The sequence below is a fragment of the Centroberyx gerrardi genome, chromosome 17, assembly GCF_048128805.1.
Source record: "Centroberyx gerrardi isolate f3 chromosome 17, fCenGer3.hap1.cur.20231027, whole genome shotgun sequence".
NCBI classification, from domain to species: domain Eukaryota; kingdom Metazoa; phylum Chordata; class Actinopteri; order Beryciformes; family Berycidae; genus Centroberyx; species Centroberyx gerrardi.
In genome coordinates, this window is record NC_136013.1 from 8,545,902 (window position 1) to 8,568,787 (window position 22,886).

At 42.8% G+C, this 22,886-nt stretch overlaps 1 protein-coding gene across 2 annotated transcripts in view; it reads right to left on the bottom strand.

Annotated features, from left to right (window-relative positions):
- Window positions 1-389: 389 nt before the first annotated feature.
- Window positions 390-22,886, bottom strand: part of stag1a (STAG1 cohesin complex component a) — a 43,251-nt gene continuing 20,754 nt past the window's right edge. The window contains exons 2-32 of one of the 2 annotated variants that reach the window (XM_071912377.2): window positions 20,635-20,854; window positions 19,863-19,983; window positions 19,427-19,582; window positions 18,514-18,610; window positions 18,300-18,376; window positions 17,701-17,905; window positions 16,843-16,994; window positions 16,278-16,351; window positions 15,865-15,988; window positions 15,478-15,576; window positions 14,971-15,050; window positions 14,383-14,490; window positions 14,033-14,147; window positions 13,696-13,813; window positions 13,210-13,313; window positions 12,833-12,925; window positions 12,124-12,417; window positions 11,152-11,222; window positions 10,698-10,866; window positions 9,229-9,321; window positions 8,120-8,294; window positions 7,295-7,434; window positions 6,717-6,818; window positions 6,246-6,394; window positions 5,422-5,550; window positions 5,030-5,232; window positions 3,862-4,030; window positions 3,468-3,584; window positions 3,122-3,236; window positions 2,899-2,979; window positions 390-2,121 (exon numbers count right to left, since the gene is read on the bottom strand). In XM_071912377.2, coding sequence (XP_071768478.1) covers window positions 2,098-2,121; window positions 2,899-2,979; window positions 3,122-3,236; window positions 3,468-3,584; window positions 3,862-4,030; window positions 5,030-5,232; window positions 5,422-5,550; window positions 6,246-6,394; window positions 6,717-6,818; window positions 7,295-7,434; window positions 8,120-8,294; window positions 9,229-9,321; window positions 10,698-10,866; window positions 11,152-11,222; window positions 12,124-12,417; window positions 12,833-12,925; window positions 13,210-13,313; window positions 13,696-13,813; window positions 14,033-14,147; window positions 14,383-14,490; window positions 14,971-15,050; window positions 15,478-15,576; window positions 15,865-15,988; window positions 16,278-16,351; window positions 16,843-16,994; window positions 17,701-17,905; window positions 18,300-18,376; window positions 18,514-18,610; window positions 19,427-19,582; window positions 19,863-19,983; window positions 20,635-20,663 — 3,783 coding nt within the window. In that variant the 5' untranslated portion in view covers window positions 20,664-20,854 and the 3' untranslated portion in view covers window positions 390-2,097. Of the gene's footprint in view, window positions 2,122-2,898; window positions 2,980-3,121; window positions 3,237-3,467; window positions 3,585-3,861; window positions 4,031-4,984; window positions 5,233-5,421; window positions 5,551-6,245; window positions 6,395-6,716; window positions 6,819-7,294; window positions 7,435-8,119; window positions 8,295-9,228; window positions 9,322-10,697; window positions 10,867-11,151; window positions 11,223-12,123; window positions 12,418-12,832; window positions 12,926-13,209; window positions 13,314-13,695; window positions 13,814-14,032; window positions 14,148-14,382; window positions 14,491-14,970; window positions 15,051-15,477; window positions 15,577-15,864; window positions 15,989-16,277; window positions 16,352-16,842; window positions 16,995-17,700; window positions 17,906-18,299; window positions 18,377-18,513; window positions 18,611-19,426; window positions 19,583-19,862; window positions 19,984-20,634; window positions 20,855-22,886 lie in introns of both variants that reach the window. The other variant, XM_071912376.2, reaches the window with a different exon arrangement.

The window sequence follows — 22,886 nt, forward strand, 5'->3', positions numbered from 1 at the left end:
TCAATTTATTTATTAACTATTATTATTACTACTATTAACCATTTATTTACTTTATTTTGAAACAATAACACCACCATAATTGAGATACTTCTATGAGGATACACAGATATTTAAACAAGTATTTTGTTTAAATTCCCCATCCATAGTCTTTAACTTTGAAACTGCAGGACATTTTAGCATATCATATTGAGGTTATTACCTCGGTGTACGCTATTACATTGCATTTTGAAAACTTTGACAGAAAGTAGAAAATTCGCATGACAAAAGTGAAGATTTGTCATGCGAATTTTCTACTTTAGATGTTACTACTGAAGATGTTATGAACGATGACAAAACAAGTAAGGAAACAAGGATAAAGGCACAGAAACACTGGTCGATTACAGATTTTATTTTATTAAAAAGAATTTAAGTTCACAGAAAAAAAACGAAAACAAAAACAGGCTTTTAGAGCATTTAAGGGCAAGTGATGTCAACTGCACCGCGGAAAAGATCCAATTGTCTCTGATATTTACAGGAGGACTGCCAAACCAGCCAATGGGAAAACTTGTGAATGATTGATTAACCCACCAGCCAACCAACAGTGGGCTGCAACAGATGGCTGGACACATTCAAACCAGCTGACAAAGACAGCCACACAGATCCATCGCTGTACTGGATATGAACATTGATAAACAACGATAAATCCTCAACTGGGTTGTTTTCTGGATCGGTTAACACTGTTTGTGGGTGTAAAACTTAAACGACGTGGTTTGACCTGTTAAAATGACCGGTCTTTCCTCAGGACCAAACCACAGCGGGCGACTGGACCTCACAGAGAATCTGCTGTAACACTGAACTGTTCGACGACTACAATCGGACCACACAGCGCTTAAGCTGGTATCCCATAGCAACAGTCTTGGCTTGCTAACCGTTAGATATGAGTTACAGACGGGGGTGGGGGGGGGGGGAACCGGAATATAAGTATGTAGGCCACAATTTGGCAACGAACAAGATACATATTCAAGAAAGAGCTGTACAAACATCAGACAAAAACAAAAACACACTTGATTTAAAATTTTCGTACTAAAGCTACAGAATTCAAAATATGTTTATTATTTTTTTTTTTATTTATTTATTTTTTTTTAAACCTTTTTACTTCAAAAAGCCATGATTCGGTGGTGTGTGCAGTATGTTTTTGAGTTCTGAGAGAGAGGGGCGGGGCTTTTGTCCGAGGTCGAGGAGGTGGGGGTGGGGTGAGGGGGGGTGTGGCTCACTGCCTGCCTGTCAAACGACAACGCGCTCGCTTTTCTTTGACTTCACACACAACACAATTACATCACTTCCTCCACGTCAGTCTAAAACCACTCACTTCTGTGTGTGTGTGCAACTATTCAACCATCATAACCAACACAGTTTACACATCACACACCACCACAGACAAGGACTCCAATGGCAAACAGAGAGAGGAGGTGGGGTGGGTTTGGGGTTAATAAGAGCAAAGATATATAACATTTAATATTGTATTGAGATCCTCTCTGTTGAAGGGAACCAGACGGATCTGAGTGCGACACCAAAAGAAGGAGGGGGGCTGTACAGAGTGTTGTGCTGCTCTGTAGGGGGGCGGAACCAAACAACTGTACATCTGTGTAACAGGGGACCGTAAAACCGGACGCACCGGGACATGGGCACTCGTCAGCCGGCTGCATGATTAGCCAACAGAGCTAAACCAACGGGCTGAGGAGGAGGAGGAGGAGGAGGAGGAGGAGGAGGAGGAAGAGCAGCAGGAGGAGGCAACCGTCTCTTTTTGATGGTCATGATTCGTTTCCGTGGGAGATTCTGAGTGCTGGGCTGGATCCTCCGGCCGGCCTGAAAGAACAGAGCGGATCCCTGTTTGACGCTTCGGGAGCCAGATCCAGCCGATCCGGGATCCATCACCGGATCCGCTCCGCAAAACATCCTCCCATCATGTCTTATAGAAAGAGAAAAGTACTTCAACATTGTTTTTTTTTTTTCTTCTCAAGAGTTTGATTGGCAGGTGATTCGGGTTAGACATCCCAAACGCTCCTCCCTTTGCTCCTGATTGGGATCCTGGTCTCAGGGACTTTGCCTCTTCCCAGATCAGAACATGGGCATGCTGAATCCCTGGAACAACAGAGAGAGAGGAGAGGGACTGTCAGGAACTCGGAAAGAAGAAACTAAGAGGAATCTGCTGCAGCCTTGCAGTTTTCCCACAGTGCTTTAACTAAGTGGTGAAATTTTGACTTAGAACAATAGAATAAACTTTAAATTATGAGACCAAAGAGTTTCTGTGCCATTTGATGTTCACAAATCTGCTAAATGCTGGAACCATAACTCAATTTTTCCTCGAGTTGAATGTCAAAGATTCAAGTTGGTTAATTGATGATTAATTTCTTGTTACATGCTTTGGCAATATTGTTTGTAAACTGTCATGCCAATAAAGCACCTTGAATTGAATTGAAATTGATTCTGAATAGCTAACCACAAAGAGACACTGTAAATGAAACGTAAATACCAATAGCACAGTTTCATAGCCAATATTATGTGTAGCAGTATCTGTGTGCACAGCAGCACTAATAGCAAGGAGCTGCAATGGAACCAATGCAAAAGCCTTTCTGTTAAATCCAGCATGTGAAACAGGGGATGGTTCAGTTTAAAGAAGTTAGCGATTACATACAGTGAGTTCCATATGTATTTGGACAGCAACATATGCTTTGATGTTTTGGCTCCAACATATTTGGATGTGAAAAAGCCCAGTTTTTATGGAAATGTGAGCACTGTTATTTTTGAGAGCATGACTTCTAGATTTCAATGCGCTTTGAAAATGTTTGACTACACATAAAAATTGCCTGCATACTAAATGTGAGGCAAAACGTTAAAGTGTAGTCTGGTTTTACTCACCGACTCGTCCTCGATCATCGCTGCAGAGTCGAAGAAGTCCGGTCTCAACTCTGCTCTCTCGCGTCTGTTCCTCGACGGCGGCTGGGAAGGACAAAACACAAGAGTGAGGGACTGAACAAAGAAGAAGAAACAGCCAAATGAGACAAACGAACAGGAGCTTTATCTCTACTGCGGAATCTCAAGGTTCAAGTGCAGCGGCGGAAAAGGAAGCGACGTCACTAACCAGGTCAATCACCATGGTGTCCTCAAACTCCTCGTTCATGTCCTCCAGCTGGCCCCGCGATGACATCATCACGTCCTCGAAGATGGGCTCTGCGTCATCCTCCATCAGCCCACGCCTGGGACAGAGACGGCATAAAGATTAGGAGGAAAAACACAAGCGGTGCAGAAACACATTTACGAGAGAGTAGCATGTCCATCATTTAAGGGCATAACAGAGGAGAGTGACATGAAACATGGGGGACATAAGGATGAGTCAGAGGCCATTTGCGCTGAAGTCTGCTGACTCACCAGGACCATCTACAGTGGAACTATGTGTGTAAAAGTTACACACACACACACACACTTACACAGTCTGTCTGACGCCCTGGTTGCTGCGTGACTTGATGTAGTTCAGGCCCGTCCGGTCCTTCCTGTTTACCTCATCCATCTTCTGCTGGCCGAGCCACGACATCTGCATCTGAGGACTGAGGACAAACACACGGGGTGAACACACTCCACTTTCATTTACACACTGAATACCTTTTCTCTCTGTGTGTTGTCCTCTGGGGGAAAGAATGCGTGAACGTGCATGGATGACTATCGTTTTGTATTCTAATGATACACAACACAAAAAACATGAATTACCACAGCACAGTAACACACAGGTCTACTAAAGTCAGTTGTATATATTTGCAAACAGATGGTAGGTGTTGGCGGACACTCAGGATGTATTTGTGTGCATATGCATGAGTGTGCACTCACTTGTGTACGAAGTCGTTCTCCGATCCGGGCTCTGAGTCCGGGTCTGGCATGTGTTCTGCCGGTCTGTTCTCTCTGAGCACGGTGGAGGTGAGCTGAGGGGTCTGCAGCGCCCCCGGTGTCTGCAGGGTGTCATTACGCATCAGCCACGAGCCTTCCACGCTGCTCTCCTCTGGAAACACACAGAGGGGAACGTCAGCGACACAAAACAAGGCAACAGTAAACACATCGTCCTCTGCAAATGTTCTTATCTGGGCCAGTCAGTAACGAATATGTAACACTGTTTTGACCTGTAATTGTAGCGCCGTCCTTGGGCCAATCAGTGTAATTTTGAAAATGCTGGATTGCAGTGGTGAGATGCATTATATCCCCAAATTTAATCAAAATCCAATCATTGGTGTCTGAGATATTGCATGTGACGGAGAGACAAATTACTGAACGGAGCCAATATGACCACAATAATTTTCTGTCACTTAACATCACAACACTCCTCTGTGAACCTTTTGCATCCTTCCTAGTAAGCGCTAGTAAACCAATAAATAGATGCATGTTTTCATATAACCTTGTGCATTTATACTCTACTATTGAGTGTTTACGGTAGATATGTTTTGTAGATGTGAGACTTGGAAGTAATTTGGGTTCTGAGACACACGTTTGCTTCTGGGTCCATTCCAGGATTAGTTCCAGTTGCAGTTCAAGAGTGTCTCTTATTTGAATATTTATATGCTGATATATGGACAAGCTGAAGCAGGCTGAGTAAATAAGACCAGATGGTGAATTCTGCTTATATTTACTTTTTTCTAGCTGCGGAGAGAGCCACCGCAGCTATATGAATGTAAACACTAGTGCTGAAACGACTAGTTGATCAACAGAAAACTAATCGATTATAATTTTTATAATTTATTAATCGTTTTAGTCATTTATCAAGTAAAAATACCAAACATTTGCTGTTACAGCTTCACAAAGATTTTCTTGCTTTTCTCCGTTTCATATCACTATAAAATTAATACATTCAGGTTTAGTAAGCAGTTTTAAGACATCACTTGGTAACTTGTGATGGGCATTTGTCATTTTGTTTTATAAACTAAACTGATTAATGATAAAAACTAATCATTAATGGGGTTACCCTCCATTCCTAGCTCTCCGTGTGCATGTCTGCCCGCCTGCTCACCCTCGATGCGTTTCTTGTGCAGCGGCGGCCGGCCCTTCTTGCTGCGGACCGAGCCGGTCTTGCTGCTGGAGCCCGAGGTGACGGACATGCGGTCCTCGTCTCCTCCCGTCAGCAGGCTGTTCCTGTAGGAGATCAGCGGCAGCCACACGTCCTCCCGGCGCTCCGACATCGACTCGGACATGAACTTCTCCAGGTACGAGTGGCTGAGGAGAGACGGCGCATATTTATAATTATACTACTTAAACTAGAGGGTTTTACTTAATTTAATGAGCATTTTAAAAGGAAAAGGAAAAAACAAAATGGACAAAATGACTATCGATGCTATGGAAAGGATCAAGTGACATAATTTATGAGTTTTGGTCAAAGGACAAAAGATGTAAGAGAGTACTTACACTGTCTTTTTGTCTTGGCGGAGTAGTTTGGAGGAGAATTCACTGAGGACCTCCAGGAAGGCCAGGTTGATGGGAGGAAACTCTGATCCTCGAGGATTCTGGTACTTAAACGCAAACTCTATTCCATCCCTGACAGACAAGAAAGAGAAAGAAAAAGAAAGAGAAAGAGAGAGAGAGGCAGAGAGAGTGTGAGAAAAAGAAGGAAAGAGAGAGAATGACAGAACAACAGAGAAGGGGGGCAGCGAGAGGCAGAAAGAGAGAAAGAGAGAGTAGTGAAAGAGAAATGGAGAAAGAGAGAGGTAGAGAGAGAGCAGTAGGGACACAGAGAAAATAATTTATTTGGATTATTTTGGACAGAGACAAACATCAGACATTAAAAGGTTTTACTTCTCAAGTCACTTTTTTGACCTCTTGGACGTCTCGATCTCACACCTATTTTGACGCAAACTTGTCCTGGTCTCAGCTACTATTGGATGTTGACTTGACTATCTTAAAGTTTTATTGATCTTTGGTTTCTTTTATCCCCAGCACTAGAAACCATTTAAGGGATTTCACCTGTTGTATGTAACGGTCCTCAAAATGCATTGATGAGTGAAGGTTATAGCACTGAGCAGATTCACAGATAGATCTACATCTCTGTTCATCCTTAAGAAACTCCAGTCTTGAATAGGACTTGATTTGTCTAGTCTCGTTCTGACTTGGTCTCCAACCCCTTTGGGTCCTGGTCTTGGAATTGACCTGAACTCTGCTAAGCTTGTCATGTCTTCGGCCCTGCCTGACTCCTGTTCAGCGCCCCCTGCAGATCAGAGCGGTCTGGGTCTTACTTGTGCAGCGTGGCGACGGCCTCCCTGGTCTTGATCTGGTCCAGGCCGAAGGTGAGGGCGAAGCGTCGGGCCAGCTCCTTGATGCCGCTGACGTGAGATGAGGTTCGGTCCAGGTTGGGACCCTGGTCCTGCAGCAGCTCGTTGAACAGCTGCAACACACACAGGAGACAGTTGATGAAGTGTGTGTGTGTGTGTGTGTCTGTATGTGAGCACTCATGTATCTCAAAGAATGTACTCTATTTCAAGCTGAAACACACACACACACAGAGGGAGTTAAGGTTTAAAAGGTGTGTTAGTGGGTGCACAGGTGTCTCTGAATGAGTTTACTCCATTTCAAGCCACTGAAACACACACATAAGAGAGGGGGGTATGGTTTAAAGTGTGTGTGTGTGCATATGTGTCTCAGTGGTGTTATTTCAATCCAGAGAGCTGTGTATGTAACCTTTATAATAGTCTTTGTCTTTGTCTCACCTGCTGCAAACTGAGGATGAGTGTCTTGGCACACAGGATCTTGTCTGTCTGTCTGGTTTTACTCAGAGTCTCCTTGATGATGTCACCATAATCATTATAGTACTGAGGGAGGGAAACAAAACGGTCAAAACATGCAAGACGACATTCAGGTTATTCAATCTCATCTCATCTAAAGGTTGAATCTTTGAATCATCGAAATTGATGTGAATAAAAATTTCTGTTTGTTTTCAGGTGAGATGTTTTTTGTTTTTATCAGCTCCTTTTTTCTTCTTTTTTCTCGCTTTTTCTTATTTTTTTTCTTTCCATCTCACCTGCATATTAGTCATTTTTTTGTTATCACTGTATTTTAATCACTATAGTTAGTAGCTAATGAAATAAAACAAACTATTACCAAGACAAATCAGTGCTTGTCAAGGTTATTGTTTTAACTCCAATTTTCATTACATTTTTTTTAAATCCAATATTTATCTCCTTTGTTATATATTTTATAATTATTACAATTTTTATGTAGAGTATGTCAAATAAAAAATATATGTCAGATAAAAGATTCGGAGCTGCCAAGGGCCCCAAACAGCCACCTTCATGTAGTGTTTGAAGATGTCGGCAGCAGCAGGCATGTCCACGATGTCGTAGATGATGAGTTTGCTGAAAGCGGCCAGCAGGTTCCTCCTCTTGTGGAGAGCCTCGATCTTGTTGGCCTCGTCCTCCTCGTCTCCTTCTACAGGCAAACAGACAGAGAAATGGAGGAAAAAGGAGGAGAAGGGGAGGAAAAAACGGAATGAATGCGGCTGCTTCATACATTTTTCCAAGTTATTCTAAGCTGATTATTATCAAAATGTGAGAAAAAAACGTAGGATAGAGAACAGATGTTGATGGGTGTGGGCATATATGTGTATCTCTACATATTACTGTTGTTATGTGAAAACCTCAGAACTTCAATTGAAGGATTACATGGCCCTCTATGGATTGACAAAATAATGATTTTTGGGCTGATGAAACCCTTTCAAAACCTATTGGAAAAACTAAAAAATGCATGGTTGTCAAGCAAAAAACAAGAATACATTTCTTAGTTAATAAAAAGTTGACATTTTGGGGATGTGAGGTTTTCACCTGGCAGCAGCGATAGGTCTCCCTCTCTCTACTTGTCTGTGTCTCTCTACCTGTGTATCACTCTCTGTGTACCTGTCGCCCTCTCTCTCTCTCTCTCACTCCTACATCCTCAAACAATGTCCTTGGATCTAAAATGGGCCACATGCCGACTTCACAAGATCCCCACATGACAAGAGGACCAATATTCTTTAATTGTCCTATTTCCCTTAACGCATAGATTCCCATCAGAGTCCCTGAAGCCGGAAAAAACTTTTCTTCCTCCCTCTCTCTCTCTCTCTCTCTCTCTCTCTCACCCATGCTCTGGCTCTCGTCATCCTGGTCGATGAAGACGTGGTCCAGGACAAAGTTGAGCAGCTCGTTCTGCAGCGTGCCGTCTGGGTTGAAGACCAGCGGCTGCAGCCCCTCCCTGCCGCCAGAAACCAACTGGTGACTGAAGATCATCAGCAGGTCGCAGAGCAGCATGAACGCCTGAAAACAGGAGCACAAATGAAAGAGTTAAAAATAAAATAAAACGTTAACTTTGATAAAAATTGTCAGCTGATGTTAATTTCTCGATATTCCAAAAAAACAATAAAAACAAACACAGATAGATACATCCTATAAAATGTTACTATTTTTAAGTGAAGGATTAATATAAGTAATAACTTTTTGTTTTACTTTCTGTGTGTCTGTATGTTTCAAGGCTTTCAACGTTGTCATCATCATCAAACTAACTGATCTAGTTTCAAAAACAAATGCAAACAGTCTTCCTACACATTCATCATTTCAAATTTTTAAAATCATTTTCAAATTCTCTACTTTTACGAAACTTAATTTCTTGTCTATATTAGAAGATTTAAGTTGGTGTTAAATATGCTGGATGTTTATTGTGGCTGGGCAATATGAGTAGGCCCTATCAGCTGAAGCTTAGTCTTCGCAGCAACAAATATCACAATATGTGAAATGACAGTGGAAAATACAGAACATAATATGTCACAATTCTTTCCACATTTTTCAAAACTTTTCAAGACATTAAAATTATCAATTTCATTTTCCATACTTTACAGACTTTCCAGAACTGTATAGGAACCCTGGAAACAGCTTTATCAATCAAGTTATCATCATATCAGAAATTGTAATTGCAAGAGAAGAGCAAACACTTGCTATTTTAATCTTCACTAGAAAAAACACAAGTTTACAATTACAATTTACAATTTCCCATTTGGCAGACACTTTTATCGAAAGCGACGTACACATGAGATTTTAATACAACACAAGCAAAGATCTTTTTGAGAACCAAAACCAGATTAAACCAGATTAAACCATCAAAACATTGTTATAATTTCATCACCACCAGCGTCCAGCTTGCTGTTGAAGTCAGAGTGGGTGAAGGTGAGCGGGTCACATCAGGTGTGTGTGTTACCTGTTCTTTGACTGGTGTGTTGACGTTGGACAGACACTGCTGGCACACTGCCAGGAAAGACTTCACCACTCTCCTGAGAGCCACCAGGTCGTCCTGCACACACACAATACACACATAATGAGGAAAGTGCCACAAATGATCACAAATAATTAGCACTTTAATAGTAATTATTTTTGCTGGAGTGTTATGCTGGTTAAGTGGATCGTTAAAATGATCAAACTTTAATGATTTTAATCATGAATCATTTACAGACTTAATTGAGGCAGGAGAATCAATACACTCCTATTGCTGCCAGTTGGCTCTGTCAGCGGGCTCAGAGAGCAGTGTGGGACATAGAAGGCTGATCAACTAATGATGATTGATTTTTTCTTGTTTCTTTCTTGACACATTGTCAACCCAGAGGATGCTACGTGCAACACTTATTTCCAAGGTGGTCCAATGCAGTGGGGTAATACAGGATATATGGGACACTGCCTGACAGAGGCAAAGAGCAGGAACTCATTTTTATGTGCTTTAAATATCAAATATCATCACTAGGGTTTAGATTTCACATCAACAAAACATGAATCCTCACAAATGCTTATAAATGATATACTATCCATTTCTGTACCAGCAGGACGAGAGATAAACTGAAGTCTTTTTTTTTCATTTTAATGCTCACACAGTTTGTGCTCTTTGCTTTTGTAGGATTGGATCCTATAATATACTATACAGTACTACAGCTTTCCACACTGTACTTCACTCGAACTACAGTTTAGAGCCTTTGGAACCCTTGACTGTTTCAAGCATTGGGCCATCAATAGAATTTTAGAATGGATCTTGGTTAATAATGAAGAATAATGCGAAACTTTATTGATCCTCGTCAGGAAATTGTTTTGTGTTAGGTCAGAGCACAGGCTCAGCTACAGAACAGCAACCCTGGAGCTGGTAGGGATTCAGTGTTTTGCTCAAGGACACTTCAGCAGGGTGGACGGTTGCCGAGACGGGGGCTTGAACCCAGGTCCTCTGGTTGAAGCGTGGTCTCCTTACTCACTATACAGCCCTTCTGCCCATTTCAGTGTGAAATGGGCAGGTAGTGTAGTAGCCACAGCAAACTACCTGAAACCCTGAAAAACCCTGAAAAGGGAGGTCGTTTGCCACAGCAGTGGATTAAGTGAGTTAAAGTGTCTTGGAAGTTTGGGGTTCGGTCCACAGCCAAGTAGCACTCAAGACTTGGGATCCGATGACTCTGCTTGGCACACAGTGTTAAAAGAGATGGATTGGGGGTAAGCCACTGCAAAGAGCTGGCGTCCTGTCCTGTGGCGAAGTGGATTTGTACACCTAAGCTGCTTCCACTCCACAGAGACGGGAGATAAGCTCCTGCCCTTCTGGGCCACCTTGGCTCAGAAGAGGCATACTTAACTCTGAGCCTCCGACTAAGGATAACCCTGGGATTTGTGAAAGTACTGTTTGTGCGGTGAGTGCGGCACCTTGCTGGGAGCTCCCTCGGTGATCTTGACCAGCTGCCAGAGGATGGAGTAGTGGGAGCACTGCAGCGCCTGGACGGCTATCTGCTCCGGCATGGAGCCCTGCTCGATGCCCGCCTTCAGCAGCCGGTAGCAGTTCCCAAACAGATCCCACCGCGTCAGGTCATGGGCACTGAGGCAGGGAACAGCAGGGACACACGTTAGGTTTCTCTGAGCAAGTCCAATTAAGTGCTCATCAAGTATCAAGTTCAAACATAACATAATTTATACCGTTCAGTTGAAGCTTTCATCCTCTATGTAGCGAACTACAGTCCTTCTGAACCAATGTAAAGGTAGCTTGAAAGGTGGTTTCATCCACATAATATTACGAACATATTTCTACCCAGGTCTGGGATTGACGAATGGACTAATGGATGGGTGGATGGAAAGAAATAAAGAGGCGAAGAGAGAGTCTTACTTGTGGAAGGCTGTGAGTCTCTTGAGGGTGGACAGGACATTGTAAATATCGTCGTCATCAGCCTCCTCAGCCTGCAATACAACATACGCCTGTTAGTACAGAAAGAATTCCATGGACTAGCATTTCCTATTCCTACAAATTGTAATGAGGTGACGTCTTTCCCAGACATTTGGACCCAACAACGGTAAAAACAACGGTAAAAACATGAATCACACCTTTCATATAATAAATGGATCCAGCCTGTGTGATTAGTTGGCGGAGGCCGAAGCCAGTTTTCGTCACTGCTTACATGATCTCACCGCAATTCTGCCTATCAGCAGTAGTGTATTGAGACAAGAGTCATTCCTGGCTCAGCTGGCTTGGTCCAAGATGATGTCATGGCAGGAAATTTTGGGCTACTGGCCTATTTTTAGTAGATTATTTGAACTACAAATATGATCAAATGTATGGGTTCCAACTGTGGCCCTCATGTAAAATTCCTTAACTTTTTCACGACTTTCCATAACTACTACAGTACTTCCATGACCTAAAAAAGTTATTAATTCCCGGTTTGCTAATGTTGTTTTTCCTAAAGGAGTAATCAGTATGGTTTCCACTACAATTGGGCTAGCCGTGGGGAAAAACTGCAAAAACCATTTTCTAATACAATGAATGTCTGAAACAAGTTGCAAAATACATTCAGGTACATTCCAGTAAAGTGTAAAATTCCCTGATATTCCCTGACTTCCCTAGAGATTTTATCACATTCCCTGACTAATATTACAATGGAGGTGTTTAACTCACTAACATGCACATTTACCAGCATTAGATTTGCATTGTACAGTGTATTACAGTATATGTTGGGTCAGGTCACTTGTGTTGAGACTGGGTTTCAAAGACATGGACCCCTTACAGACACCGTGAATCTCACACACACATACCCTCTCTCACCAATCCCATCAAAACCCACGCCTGCCTTCCCCCCCGTCGTACCTCCTGCAGCAGCTCTTCGACGGAGTGCGTGAAGCGATCGGTCATCTCGTCGATGAGCTGCGAGCGGGCGATATCCACGCGGTTCATGATGGTGTACTCCTCGGAGCAGAGGATGCTGTAGGTCTTGCTGCAGGCCTCCAGCACGTCCGCCTCGATGTGCTTCTCCACCACCAGCCGGATCTGCTTCAGCAGGGCGTCCAGATGCTTCTCCATGCGCCCGGCGCTGTACACGTCCAGGTCGAAGAACTGGGGGATCTGCAGCAGGTTGGCTACCTTCTCTGAGTCCGCCTGGTACTGTGGAGAGGGACAGAGTATACAGAGAGAAAAGAGAGTGATGGAGAGACAGACAGATAGTGAGACAGAGGCAGAAAGAGAAAAATGCACAGAAATCAGTCAATAGGTCATTCTTTCTTTTGGCTGATTCCTTCTGTTTGTCATTCTCAAGTGTTTGTATTTGTGTTTGTTCCATCAGTCAGTCAATCGGTCAATTACAGTTTAGGCATTTAGCCAGCGCACTTATTCAGAGTGACATACAGTCAATCAATAACACTTCTCATAGTCTATCCAAAGCTACACAACACATGTAAAACATCAATCAACAATTTAGCCAAACAAATCAATCACCCAGCTCACTCATTAAACAGTGCTGCTGGCCTCCCTGCTGCTGTGCAGGCTGCAGGCTACAGGCTGGAGCTCTGGGAGGTCTTACCTTGGACAGCAGCATGGGCAGGGCCATAATGAAGTGCTCCGTTAGTTTGTTCTTGTCGTCTATCTGGGTCTTCCTCTCCTTTGCCGTCAGCACCTGGACAAACAGACACAGACATTAAAGCCACATGTAGTGATCAGGAGCAAAAACAGGCAGGGAAAGAAACAGTAAAATAGAGATTTCTCTTAAGAAATCAAATAAAATGGAAAGTCTTTTCTGATAAGGGACGGTGTCTCTAACCACTAGGTCACCTGGTTGCCCTGCCACACCTTATACTGGAACTTAACTCAAAATGAGTGCTCTAGGAGTGTTTGTTTGCGATGAAGGATATGTGTGTATGTTTGTTTGTGTGCGTGTGTGTGTGTGTGTGTTTGACCTACCCGTTTGCCGGTGCCTCTGCCAACGGGTGGGTGTGCCTCCGCTGCTTGCCGTATGGTACACACCATGAGCTCTATCAGCGCACTCTCCTGTCTGTCTGACAATACTGCAAACACACACAGAGAGAGAGAGAGAGACAGGCAGAGAGCGAAACAGAGAGAGAGGGAGAGAGAGAGAGAGACAGAGAGAGACAGAGACAGACACAGATAGAGACAAAGAGAGAGCAGTGAAAGGTAAAACAGAGAAACAGACAGACAAAAAAGAGTGTCAGAGAGAGAGAGAGAGATTCAAACCATGGTCACCAAGATGGTTTCAAGGAACCAGATTTTATTGCATCATCTCTTCTAACTGGATTTCAAATGTGATGTGCTTGATATGGAGTAGCCTGAAGCCTTTTCATAGACTAAGAGAAAGTGAGCAAAAAATAGTGGATGTGTGTGTGTGGGTGTGTGCACGTCGGTGGATGTATAAGTGTGTGTGTGTCTTACCCTCCTCTCCCTGTACAGGCTCCTCCAGCAGTAGTTCGGTCATACACTCCCAGTCCTTCAGCAGCTCCTGAGAGCTTTCCCACAACGAGTCCACCAGGTAGGCTGCGTGCTCATGGAGCTGCGCGCACACACACACAAACACACACACACAGAGTACATATGCGTGTAGGTTTGGAGGTATTGCTATAATTAGAATTGTGTGAATACTTAAATATAAAGTATTTGTGTATGTATGTGTAGATACTCACATCTTGTGTATGTGTGGTATTAGGTTTTTGTCATTTGTCTGCATTCATGTGTAGCAGACAGGGTGTGTGTGTGTGTGTGTGTCTTTTACCTCACTCTCCAGGAAGAAGAGCACCAGCATGCGGATGAGGTTTCCGTTGGGACTGCTCCTCCCTCTGCGCTTAGCCAGCGCTTCTTCTGCCTGCGGGTCATGACGACTGAACAATCTGACAGAGAGAGAGAGACATAGACAGAGAGACAGGGGGAGAGAGAGAGAGAGAGAGAGAGAGAGAGAAGCAATCGGGGGGGAAATGGGGAAAGAGGAGAAGGGAATGAGAGAATGAGAAAGACAGTCAAGAGAGACATAGGAAAAGAGATGACAAAGCATGGTTATAAAACAGCGAATAAGTGACGAGAGCCATTCCATTCAACAACAGGACAGATGGAAAAAGACCAACTCACTTCCTGTGGAGGAACTCTCCAGCGGCGACAGCGACCGGCCGGTGGGCAGAGTAAACCAGGTGGTACACATTCTCACAATCCTCATTGGACAAGGCGTCTTCGCTGCCCCTGGAACAGCCAATCAGAAAGATTTACATTAGATACAAAGATTCCTGAATAATCAATCCAATCAAGAAACAAAAGTAACACCATGTTTTAATGTACCAGGGTCACATGGTGAGACCAAATTTACTGGATATGGGTCCCGGGCTGAAAAAGCTCAATAACTCCTACAGCAGACAAGAAGGTTTTTAACGATACTAAAACTGTTGGACATAAATGGATTACCACAGAAAAGATGATTTGACCCATACCAATTTCAGACTGGACGAGTGACCCAGGAAATACACGGGTCAACCGTCAGTGTGAAAGGGTCGATTTAGGTAAATTGATCCTGCAAAACAACCCTGGTCAAGTGTACGAGGTTCAGTGTGAATTGCTTTTTACATGGGATGAACCTAATCCAGCATGTATATAATATTCCTGGGTTGTGTGTGTGTGTGTGTGTGTGTGTGTGTGTGCCTGAAAGAAAGTATCAGAGCTACTCACTGCAGGATGAGTGTGACCAGTCTGATGGCCTCCACAGCCACGTCGTATTCCTTATCCAGAGTCATCGATACGATACGGTCCTGTCAAAACAAATACAGGCAAACAGGGAAATTATCACCATGCTGGCCATGAATACAACAGATTTTGGAGATGTGGGGCCTCAGATTCTGTCTAACAACAGAATAAGGGCATGAAGCACTAAGATATCCAGTTAGAGGCGATGGTGGGATTGCATTAGGACTCCAATGTTACAGCTAAAATGCTAAACATTTGCTAGATATTAATCATGACTATGAATCCCAATTATCAGTGATAATTATGTAATGATTTTGCATCTTCTGTCAACATCTTCACTATTCAACTGACAGTTGCTCTGAGTGAAATGAAATTAAATCAAATGTTTCAACATCTGCAATTAAAATTTGTCCCCCAAGTGTCCCCTCAAGTGTCACTGAACAGCAAAGTTATTATTATTGTTATCATTATTATTATTATTCCTGGTGTTACCTTGAAGCGGTTGGTGAAGAGCTCTAGCTTGGGGAACAGTTCTCTGTTGGTGTACAGGTTCTGCAAAGCCTTCAGGCACTTCAGACGCACTTCTCCTTGCTACAAGAAAGAGAGAGACAGATCGAGTTGAGCGAGGGGCACAAACAAACGGTGGGCTAAAGGTGTGACTGTGTGTTTGTGTACAAATCAGTGCATCTCCTACATTCATTCAGTAGTGGTGAGCTACCACAGCAACAATACTGCCACCACATCTTACGAACAACGAACTATATCTTAAGAACTGCAAGTTGCACTAACTTAAGCTGTTACAGCAAAATTATAGAGCAAACAATGATGTGCTTGTGTGTGTGTGTGTGTGTGTGTGTGTGTGTGTGTGTGTGTGCTCACCCTATCGTGCAGCGTCCAGCCAACATATTTCAGGTAGCTGTCATTAAGGAAGGCATCGCTGTACATCTTCATCCACACTCCGATCTCCTCAATACAGATGGCTCTGATCTCAGCAATCGCATCCCTGAGAAACAAGTCGAGCACATTCAACATCATCATCATCATCATCATCATCACAGACATGGCTCTGAACTCTGCAAGAGAGAAGACATTTAGCATTTGGCCAAGGTACAGTGTTCCACAATTAATTTAACATTATCATTACCATCATGATTAAAAGGCAAACTCTGAACTCTTAACAAAAAAGAAAAACGACATTTGGCAACTGAGTATCATTATCTTATAACAAACAAACAGGCAGTGATGACTCAGCAGAATTACTGCATTAATAAGCAAGGTAGTTAAGAAAGTACCTGTAGCGGTGCACAAAGATACCCTTGAAGATGGAGTTCATCATGTTCTCTATCTCATCCTGGTTTTCCTGGAGCTGCACAGAGAAGAAAACGAGTTACAGTCATCTCTCTCACACACACACACACACACACACACACACACACACACACACACACACACACAGCAGACTGTTTACAGAGATATTTTACAGACATTCTGATATTTAGCACAATAGAGCTGCGTAATTAGAGCTGAACTGATACTGTGATCACAACTGTTAATCATGATTATTGATCTTTATGATTTGAGGAACCAAATTATTTTTTGCGCAATTCTGGCATCTTCTATAAACATCTTGAGTATTTTCAACTACAGTGGACATTCTAAAATAAATAAAATGTATTTCAATATTGGTGATGATTATTAATTGCGGACTCTAAAAATACGATACATTATACACTATGTGGAGCAATCATTTCAGCTTCAGTCATGAAATTTCTGTGTGTAGCGTTTCAAACTCTTGTCCTTACAAATGCCTTCCATCAAATGATCACAGGTCAAAAGTCAAATCGCCCCCTAGCCCACCTCCTTCCTCTTCTGTAGCAGCAGTTCCAGCTTCTCGTTGGCTCGTTTGCCGGCCATCTTGTTCCTCTCGGTCTCGTACTGTCTCTGGGTGTTGTCCTGGTGAATGCTCAGGTTCAGCGCCACGTTCACGAGCGCCGTCATCAGCTTCATCGCTACGCAGACAGAAACCCACACGTAAACACACACAGATAAGACTCAGTGACAAAGACATACTCAGATGCGTGAGACTGTACATGGGGGAGTTGTTTTTGATTTGATGTTTCCTCTTCCTAACTCTGTAAAAGACTCCAGCTTGTACTCCAGTCTAGATAAACTGTCCAATATCAAAAGAAATACTACTCCTAATTTCTGTTTTACGATGAACTTTATCATTTTTTATTAACACAAAATACTCACAAACAGATCAAAACACGAGGATGCAGTCGTCTCACACACTGATACAAGTTGCTTCAAATCAAGCAAAACACTGCAAGCGACAAACTGGTATTTTTATTGTTTATCTTATTGGCTTTTAGGTTGTTTTATCGTCTTTAAAGCCCTTTGGAACTTTTTTTGAAAAGGCTGTGCAAATTTACTGTCATTCCCTGCCACTGTGCAGGTGTCTGTAATGCACTTAACGACTGTTTTGCAAAGTACTACACAAATAAACTTACTGTCATTACTGCAAAGCACCTAATAACTGTTTTGTAAATTGCTGTATAAATAAACTTCTTGTCATTACTGTAATGCACGTAATACCCGTTTTGGAAAGTGCTGCACAAATAAACATGGTGTCATTACCTGCGAAGGAAGAAGTGTCTGTAATGCACTTAATGAGTGTTTTGAAAAGTGCCGCATAAATAAACCTGGCACCATTACCTGCCAGTGTGGAGGTGTGTCTGAAGGCTCGGACTTGGGAGTCAGACAGCCCGGTGAGGAGTGAGATGACCGTGTCCATCATGTACTCGTCGTAGATGATGCTGTACTGACACTGGCGGATCAGAACGCAGATGAACTCGCAGAAGTTGTAGCGGAACTTCTTCCATAGCGGCCCCGGCATGGTGAGAGGATAATCCCCGCTGTCCTGTTGACACAAACATGAAGGTGATGTGATGTGGTAGGATCTGGGTTCAAGACTATGTGTATCAATGGTATCAATAAAGCATCAGATTGTTAATTGCAATGGAGTTTCTCTGAAGAAACAGTAGAGACATGAAAGTAGCAGAACAGGTTTGAAGCCTTTCAGTGTGAGTTAGAATACTTTCATTGTCATCTGCATAATTATTCCTGCTCTAACCAGAACCTGAGAAGTGCGTACACTGTGCACACTGCATCTACATATCAGTGATATATTTACCTGTCTAATAATTGATCTGTATCCATATGGCAATCAGTCCGTACACACATTCATTCAAGTAATCACATGGCATTATTTTCACTAGAATATTAATTATTGGCTGAATAAACCAGGCAGTTACCTCGTCAAACTCCTCTGTCATCTTGCGGATGATCTCGGCATTCTGCATGTTCCTGAACATCTCAATCCTCACCGTGCCTGATCACAAAACAATAACGATAGTATCAGGATTTAGATCAGATTTAGATAAGTTATTCTTGTGAGTTTACACATTGCGCTCAGAGCAACAAGAAGGTTTTGATTACACTGAGTTGTGATCGTTTTAGAAGTCTTACCTTTGCACCCCGAGCACTGGATGAAGAAATTGATGAGGTCCAGCAGAGCGATGTCTCGGTCCTGTTTGTACGACTCAATCCAATCATCCACCACAGACTGTAGACAGGAACACACACACACACACACACACACACACACACACAAAAGAAACATAGTTAAATCAACAGTCTCGATCTCCATCTATCAAGTCTTCTTGTTGCACATCAGCATGAATCTCACAAACGCTGAATGTTTCAGAAGTAGGTATACATTTTTATAGACATTTTAAATACTGTATTATTAAATATTTTTCCTGTTTCCAGGTACACCTATTATGTACAGATTTATTTACAACAGTTACAGTTTTAGTTACAACAGCATTGTTTTTCAATAATATCAAATTTGAAAATTGTATACCAACTTTTGAAACACACTATATTTGCCTAGAAGGGGGATATTATAGAAATATATAACTAACAAAAACGTATATCTTGAGTTACAACCTCCTACACAGATGATAAATCTGGATCCAACAGCAGGAGCAGAGATGCAAACACAAATATGGTCTGTAAGTACCAAATGGATGGGTGCCACACTCTCTCCACTAAAATAAATGTTTATTTTTATTACAGAATATTAAAAACACGACGTTTCAGCCAAGAAGGCCTTCATCAGACAACCTCAAACATATTCTAGGGAGCTGACATGAACAGAAGTTTGCATAATGATAAGTCATCAAACTACTGATTTATTTTAAAAAGTCCCAGTCGGACAGGTAGCAGCAACAGAGTGATTTATTGAATATATTTAGGAATGTTATACTTCAGAGAATGGACAATTGTGCTGAAATAGAAAAAACAGAACTAAAGGCTTTTTTCTGCTGTGGTTCATTCCATTATATTCCACAAACAAGCCGTCTGTGTGTGTACCCACCTGCATGGCGCTCTTGCCCAGTTTGACCACTTCGAACAGAGTAACAGGGTCTCCGCCCTCGCCGTTGTGCTGAGCCACGCCATTGGCTTTCCCTCGCCCTCTGGCCACGCCCACACCCTTGTCCGTCGGTGACTTCCGAGGCTTCTTATTGGTTGCCTGGTGGGAGGCGGCGGGAGAAATTACTTACACAGGAAGTAACCAGGAACCCAAAGACCCATGTGTACAGTGACACACATGTACACACACACACACACACACACACACACACACACACACAGAGGGTTGTTCACACAGTGCACACACATACACACAAAAGCAAACACACACATACAAACACACAGAGACAGACAAAGCCTGGTTGTTAAGCAAGCTTTTTTCACTTTTTCCTCTCTTGCTCAACACACACACACACACACACACACACACACACTCCTACCGGGGCTTGTTTCCCAGGCCTCCCCCTCTTCTTCTTGCCTTTCACCTCTGGGTCTTCCATCTCACTCATGCTCATACTCAAGCCCACTGCGTCCGTTGCCCCAGACTCGTTGGATGAGTCCCTGAGAGAGTTGAAACACACATATCGGATCATTCAAACACAGTGTCACCCCCTGCGCTCATTCAGCCGCAGAGTAAATGAGGGGTTTTATTCCAAAATGAGAGAAAATGCTTTTCGTGACGTGATAAAAACGTGATGCAATGTGGGGATGAAAATCAAATGCTATGGATTGGTAAACTCAGCCTGGCATTCCAGTCAAACTAAAGGTTTTTACTGATGCAGTCGATTACATTTTTGAAATACTGAGCAATAAACATCAGTTTTGAAGTTTTGGAATGAAACCCTTCAGATTTAACCAACAGAGACTGTAAACGTGAGTCACTCAAAGACTTTAAACCAAGGGATAGGCAAATGTTTCAACATGTTTCATTTCTCACACACATTGGCTTGCACACACAATTTCCAGAACAAGGGCCTTGGAGGGCAACTTTTTAAGTAGCATCTGCTCCTAAAATTTCTAATTTCTGTCTACGTACAAATATGAAAAGAGGAGCATGTGTGTAACTGGGGATTTGAGTATTTATTACTTATTTTTTAAAGCTCATGCCCCAGATTTTCTGTTTCTGTGCGCTCCTAAATGTTTCACTTTGAGACGACACGACATGTGCCACCGAGAAAATGTCACCCGGAAACGCAGATAATCCATACTCACTGTAGGACCGGGAGCTCCGAGGTGATCATCCTGATCGGCGAGGGTGGCGGCGAGGTGTGCAAGTGTGTGTGTATGTGTGTCTTCAGGACTGAGAGTGTGTGTGAGGTCCGACGGCAGAGGCACAGGACGGCAGCTCTGATGGGGTAAGGTCTCTAGGGGCAGAGAGGAGACGCTCCAGGACTGACTGCACTCAACGCTGGCACTCAAAACTCTGCAGCCCCTGGACAAGAACAGAGAGAAACACAAAGAAAGCATGATAAATACACACATTTTTAAAAAAGTAAGCTAGTAACAACCAGTAATTATAAGTAGTTCATTCTCACACAAAAGCTCTGATGCAGCTATTCCTTGTGCAATAGTTGGAGGGTAGACACTTAAGCAGACACCTTGTTTGAATGAAGTTTGTATGAAGCGAGCGCCTCAAATCACTAATGTTTTGTTAAATTAAGCCCCAACAAACAACCGCTCAACATGCCTCCAACATTTATCTCACAGCTCACAGTTTGCATGAAGTCTGAAGACTGAGTGTCCAAACATGGGAAGAAGTTCACAATCATAAAATGTCAATCAAAGCAGAGAGAGACAGTTCAATCTTTCACTCTGGAGGAAAAGGACTGTTCAGAGGGGGAAAACGGGGAGAGGAAGACACCAACTGGCCACTTTGAGAACTACAACAGCAAAATATTGTGGGACACATGTTCGGTGGATCTTCTCACAGGAGTGTGTCAAATAATTTCACTAAAACCCCTGGGACTTGTTAAAAAAAAAAAAGCACACTCCATCAAAATTGGGAAACTTCCTTTACTGAATTAAGAGCAAAATCAACTCAAAACTTTTAAGTGAATTTGTGCCATAACCACAATTTTAAAGTTGGAGAAAGTAGGAAGATGCAGAAGGGACAGAATGATTCAATCAAATTCTTGCCCTTAGGTAAAACAGTCATTGTTTGAGAAAGTTTGGAGGTAAATATGATTTCCAGTAATATATGGTTCAAGTAGTGGAAAATCCCTGGAGCCAAAGATGATGCAGACGTAACTAAACAATCCCATGGTGCCTTTCAGCCAGAGCTCAGCCTGTGGGTAAATGCTCATTAAGATGACTGGCAGCTAAGTTAATTAAAACATTGGTTGACTACCTGTTCATATGCTAATGAGAGCCAAGAGCCGAGGCGGCGCAGTACCGCACTCGACCACCAGAGGCAGTATGATCCACAAAGTCCTCTGCCCTAAGTCTATCTCCAAACTGCTTAATTGGATTTTAACAGGGGAAAGTGGGCTTAGAAAAATAACCTAACCCCTAATTAACTCAGGGCTGACTTTCACTTCAGTTTTGTTGATGTACAAAGTGTTTTAGGGGTGTATTTTCCCCGGAGTGTGCATGAGTGTGTACGTGTGTGTTTGAAACTAGGTCTGGGCAACAGTAGGGGGCAGGCTAAGAGAGTGTGTATTTAAATACTCTCTTCCACACAGTGTTTGTACTGAGGAATGGCACTGGCAAGGAGAGCCCTCTGTTTCACCACACTACACACACACACACACACACACAGACAGCACAATCACCTCTGTCTGGCTCAGTGCTCTCAGACAGCCGGCATCTGAACAAACTGCGAGACGGTGAGAAAGAGACTCCACATGATAGAAGATTTCAGTCAATACAGGCATGGAGTGTATTTGTAAAAGTAGTAATCGGGTATGGTGTTAGTTTGTTGCAATATTTTTTAATAAAATGAGTAGTTGGTCACTTCCAAACTCAAGTGAAACTTCAAAGTCGGAGCCCACAGAGGCCAGCTGGTGCTTCATGGCTGCCATTTGACCCGCACACTCCCATCCACATCAGCTACAGATCGATGCAAGCACTTGATATTCCCACAGCACTGATATAAGACCCCAAAAAGGATAACAAGGCCCGATTCTGCTGACAGGGCTGCACAGATAGATGTAGTGTAAATAATCCTGGTCGTGCAGGGAATTGAATATAGATAGCTAGAGTTTGGATGGACAGTGCAAAAAGGGCAGGAAGCCATGGCGTGATAACACAAAAAGATTTTTAAAAAATTCTCCTGCAAACTTTTTTTTTTTAGCCTTTTTTCTTTTTTAAGCCAAAGTTAGTTGTCTGCGCACGTAGGCTCTTAAGTGGAAACCTCCTAATAAGACAGAGTGGGAATGTAATATGCAAAAACTGACACCCAGGGAAATAAACCCAGAAAAATAAACACAGCCTAAACAATCCTAACCCAGTTCCCCTAATCTGGG